Raw genomic sequence first — 5,170 nt, forward strand, 5'->3', positions numbered from 1 at the left:
TCGGATGGATAGATCGTGAATGGTCGTCCGTCTCAAATCTAACTGAATTCAATTCATTGCTTTTCTGGCCCTTTGGGTGCAGGACAGACAGGCTGACTGACTGACCGACTATCTAGCCATACTCGTGCCAGGAGAAAGGGAGCAAGTCAAACTCGCATGGTCACATGCCCGTATAACTCTTGATTATCCCAATCCCCAATATCAATCGGCTGTTACGAGTATCACAACCGGCTCTCACCGCTTTCCTTCTCCTTGGCCACGAGGTTCCTCTGCGCCTCCCACACTTTATCCCAGATGCGCATGCCGCGGTCCCACAACTCGTCCTCCTTGTCGTCGACCACGTTGCCGTCCGCGGCCAGCCACCGGACATACCTCTCCCCGCGGATGGCGCCCCGACTGCCCTGGACGGGTTCGTCGCCGGCGAGGAAGCTGCCAAAGGGAGCCAAGAAGCGCTGGATCACACGTTTGTCTTCCTGGGTGAAGTCGGCGCGCCAGCCGCTTGCCCAAAAGATGGGGGCGTCGAGGCCGTGGCACACCCCGACCGAGGGGGAGACCCAGCGGTCGAGGTTCTTGGCGCGCCAGGAAATCCGGTATCGGTGCACGTTGGTAGGCGGGAGGGGTTTGACGACGGCACCGCCAGGTCTCTGTTGTGGCGGGTTGAGCAGGATGTGCGTGAGACCCCGGAGCGAGGCGTGCACCTGTGCGTCCGCCACGATCTGGCTAAACACCTCGGCCCACTCGGCTGCATTGGTCGAGTTAGTAGCTGGTATCGTGTACAGCGGTAACAGCGCCTTGACCACGTGTGCGGGATAGTAGTTGGCTAACTGGGTCATGAGTCCCTGGTACGACGAGGGCGGGTTGACGATTTTGTACAGCTCTTTCTCGTCGCAGACCTCGCCGAGAAAGACCGAGATGTTGTTCTCGGCGAGGCGGGTGGTGAACGAGCCCGAGTGTAGTGCTGAGAGGAACGTGCTGGGGACGAAACAGTCGTCGGTCGACGCGCGGAATGTGTGCATCTTCATCTTGGCCAGGGACGCGATCAGGTCCTTGGCCGGAATTTGGCGCATGCGCTCGAGTTTCTCTTGCGGCCGGCTCGATGATGGGATGCCAAAGATCGCGCAGAGGTCGTTGAACTGCTGGGTCAGAACCGGTGAGGTGGTCGGATTCGGCTGGATCGCCACCGCGTTGGACCACAGGTACACTCTCCTGATCAGTCTCTGCTCCGGAGGCAGGAGAGTGTCGTAGTTGAGCTGGAAAAACGTGCTGTTGGCGCCGGCCGACAGGCCCCCCACGGTGATGTTGGATGCGTCGCCGCCAAACAGGTGGATGTTCTTCGCCACCCATTCCAGCGCACACCGTTGGTCCCACAGGCCGTAGTTTGATGGCGAAGCGTCTTCCTGGAGACTAGCCAGTTCGGATCCAGCCAGGAAGCCGAACAGATTGAGGCGGTAAGTTGGCGAGACGATGATGCGCGGTGTGGTACTGGCAATCAGGTCGAACGGGTCCGTGTCGTTCTGCTGCAGGGCATCCCCAACCTGGAGCCAGCCGCCATGGATGTGGAACTGGACAGGCCACCCTTTCTTGTTCGGCGGAGCTGAAGCCGGAACCCAAATGTTCAGGTACAGGCAGTCTTCGTCCTGCTCATTCTCGACAGGCGGGGCGGCATTGGGATTTGCGATGGCGATTGAACCATGGTCATAGTGGGGTTGAGGGCAGATGGGCCCAAAGCGTGTGTAGTCCCCCGGTGCGCCCTGTGAGCCGTTGAACGTAAAGTCCTGTGGCAAGGCTTGAGGTCGACGCCATCGACGGGAACCCGTGGGCGGCAGCGCGTAAGGGACTTTGGCGAAGCGGTATAGGACCGGTTTTCCTGCCAGGTCCCGCTGCTCGAGACCCTTGAGTGAGCCACGGGATGTCTCAAGGATGTAGGGATGCGAGGTTGATTCTGTTGGACGCATTGTGATCTTGTACTCGATATGTCCTGTGCTCTTTCAGGTCGGTGTGCTTTCTCGCAGAAGATACCAACCCAGAGATCCAACAATCTACTCTAGGTATGAACCTGAAGCACTTTCTTTACTGTCTTAGTGATCGCTGGATGGCGAGTCCTGTGCAGATATTCCTTCCTCGTTGTGGTCCCTCTGGCAAAATCTAATGGCCGTTATCCTGCTAGATTTTAGTCACCCAACGGCAGAGGAAAGCGATGGAGGTGGAGATAGAAGGATCTATCAACTTGTCCCCATCCCCATGATGGAGCCGAGGACGACAGCAATTGCGACGGGCGTTGATCTCCATCGGTAGTTGATTTAACCCCGCCGATAGCGGAAGGGGGAAGAGCGGAGCCTTTCCGCCGGCATCAGCACCGAGGCTCCGGGGAAGTCGAAGTTGCTTGTGGGGGAAGCATTTACTTGTATTCCTCGATGTTGTCTTCATCTTTGATGAAGACCGAGTACAGTATGGCCGAATTTCCCTGTATTTGGCAAAGTCCATGCTCTTCAGTTGAGTAAAGCCGATCCAACAACAGACAGAACAATGTGATGTGTCACGGGTGCATCGGTCTGGAACGCCTTTGACGAGAGCTATCATCTTGGCCATCTCACCAGAATGCACACTGGCTGGCGCTGAAAGCCATCAAGGTGTTATGCCCGGCTAACTTCTGTCTCCAGGTTTGAGCAAGGAAGAAAAACATGGTTGAGATGTACAGGGGAACAAACATCCACACTGGCAAAGAATTGTCATGCCTGTTCGTAAATCAAAGTCGGGTAACAGGAGCGGCGAGCTGGAGAAACATCCTTGTACTCTAGATACTCTGAGGTGAGGTCTAGCTGCAGCAAACCCATAAGGCTTGCAGTGGCCGCACCTCGCAATCTTGTCTACTATCGCTCCTGCATAGCACGCCAAAGCAAGGTTCGCATCGCATGCACGTTTGTTCCACATTGGCCTTTGATAAATTGACTTGGGGCTTGATAAAAGACGTCATGGCTTTGGGTCCATGGGCCTTGGGGCGCGGCACGAGCGGGTGGCTTGATCGGTACGAAGATGAAGTCACAGTGGCTAAAGAACAGCCACATGTGGGTATATGCATGGGCCGCTGCGGAAATCGTTACTGGTCTCGCCTGAAGCTCTGATCGAGGACCAGGCTGATCATGTATCCAACCTCTTACTGCGTCGTGCCATAGAGACAGACAGTGATATTCCTGTTCCGATTTCCCGAACCCAAGAGGGTCTGGAATTTTGTCGATGATCCGTGGGACAAATTAAGATCAGCGGTGAGCTGGCTGTCGAGGGAGATCATCAGGCTATCAGCTTCTGGACCGAGGAGATCCCGGGCTCGATTGTGACGATCCAAACAGGTTGAAACAGGCTCAAACGCTTTCGATTATTGGCCGGGATACAGGTCTGCACATGGAAAAGTCAATAAAACATTGTGACCAGCTATTGGATTTGACCTCAGCATTGGATCAAGTGAGAGCAGGAAGGTCGACTGACTTGCCGCCTGAGAGATATTTTGATCGTGTGAGGCTGATGGTCATCTTTGGGCCAGGTGACGGCGGGTTCCAACTGTCACTCGTAGGCCATCACATAGCCGCCGGAAGAAGCACCAGGGCGGGCGAGCAAGGGCTATTTCAAGCAGCTGTAGATAAATCACTCGAAACGGTCCAATGAACAGATGGAGTAGGGACAATTAGATACAAGAAAAATCGTGCCCAACAGATGAGGCAAACGGTTCGCAAATGACGAAACAGATTCGACGAGGAAGATGTGAGTGTGGACTGATGTGATACGTTCCAGATGCGTCCGTATCTCCTTTGCCTGGTCGTTGTGCTCGGGAGGCCAGATTGACACCCAGGGAAGTTTCCATGGTTAAAAGCCAGGCCTAATCGAGCCCCAACAATCGAGTCGGACCTTGTTAAGTAAGCCAAGGAGAGGCCGACCACCGCCACCGGTTAAGCGGGGGGCTTTGACCTGCCCTAGCCTACCTAGGCCCTTCGGTACGTGTTCGGTGCCCAGGCACCTGTCTGAGGTCAGTGAGCTGTCCCTCGTGGGATGGTTCGCCTAGGCTTCAAACAAAAGGCAACCAACGGAATTTGACCAGGAATCTCATTTCTGTTCGGGATTGCTGGGTATGAGGAATCTATCACTGTCCTCGACAACGTCTTCATAACCTTAGAATGAAGGCAGAGTAACACGGGCAACAGAGCCAGTCACCCAGTGACCAAGATTGGTATGTGAAATATCCCATGAACCCGCCTAGGTAAAGATAGGGCACCCCGTACCGAGCACCCAAGCACTTGTTTAGGTATCCGCGGAGCATTTAAACCTGTAGGTCAAGGGCGCAGGCGAAACTCTGCCCCCATCGGCGCCCCCATTTGCCTACTTGTATTTGCCCCTCCGACTGCCCCCTTCCACCCCTTCTGACCCAAGGACTTGACCCGCGGCTCCCCTCCTCGCCAATTATTGGCCACTCAAGGTCTCAGTTGCTAGCACTTCGGCTGCTTGTGATCAACTGTGCACGCCTTTCCCTTTTCTTTCCCTCATTTCATTCTCTCCCTCGTTTGCACTCCCCTTCGTTTTCCCCATCCCACCAACCTTCTCAAAACTGCTTCCTGTCCCTCTCTCACAAACAACAGAGGGAAACTCGCCACAGCTTGATCGACTTGTGAGTGTCGACTCACTTGTCATCAAGCATCTCTTATCACTCTTCTACATTGAAGACAAGGCCTGCACGGGGTTAGTCATCTCTTTCATCCAGTCCTCTTTCCCGCTTTACCCGCTTGGCTTTCCCTGTAACCTCAGCATCCTTTGTTCGCCCACACCGATTCATCCTCACCTTCACCTTTCACCTTCCATCTTCACCTTTCATCCTCATCCTCATCTTCTCCCTCAAACCTTCACCTCCCCCTCCAGCTTCACTTCTTCCTTGCCCTCGTCACTTCCTCTCCTTGAAATTTGCAGGACCATCCTGCTGCTTCTGTCACGTCGTCGAGACGGTGAAGGACTGCCGCGAGTGGGTTTGCTAATCAGGGTGGAAACAGGCTGAGACCAATTCAATCTCTCCTCAGTAGCCACCGCCTTTTCCAGCAAACACCTCGACCCCCAAAATACCCCTCGGATCCCAATATCCTCATCCCTATCGAATAAGTTATCGCAGCGTTGCTGCTCGTCGATTATCAAC

The 5,170-nt window shown here is 54.7% G+C and overlaps 1 protein-coding gene across 1 annotated transcript; it reads right to left on the reverse strand.

Annotated features, from left to right (window-relative positions):
• Window positions 1-221: 221 nt before the first annotated feature.
• AYO21_12072 (hypothetical protein) lies at window positions 222-1,955 on the reverse strand (the record flags this gene model as incomplete). Its single annotated transcript, XM_022661909.1, has 1 exon — window positions 222-1,955. One exon carries the CDS (start codon window positions 1,953-1,955, stop codon window positions 222-224), a length of 1,734 nt encoding a protein of 577 aa, XP_022505776.1.
• Between the last annotated feature and the right edge of the window lie 3,215 nt (window positions 1,956-5,170).

The sequence above is a fragment of the Fonsecaea monophora genome (assembly GCF_001642475.1).
Source record: "Fonsecaea monophora strain CBS 269.37 chromosome Unknown Scaff218, whole genome shotgun sequence".
Lineage (NCBI taxonomy): Eukaryota > Fungi > Ascomycota > Eurotiomycetes > Chaetothyriales > Herpotrichiellaceae > Fonsecaea > Fonsecaea monophora.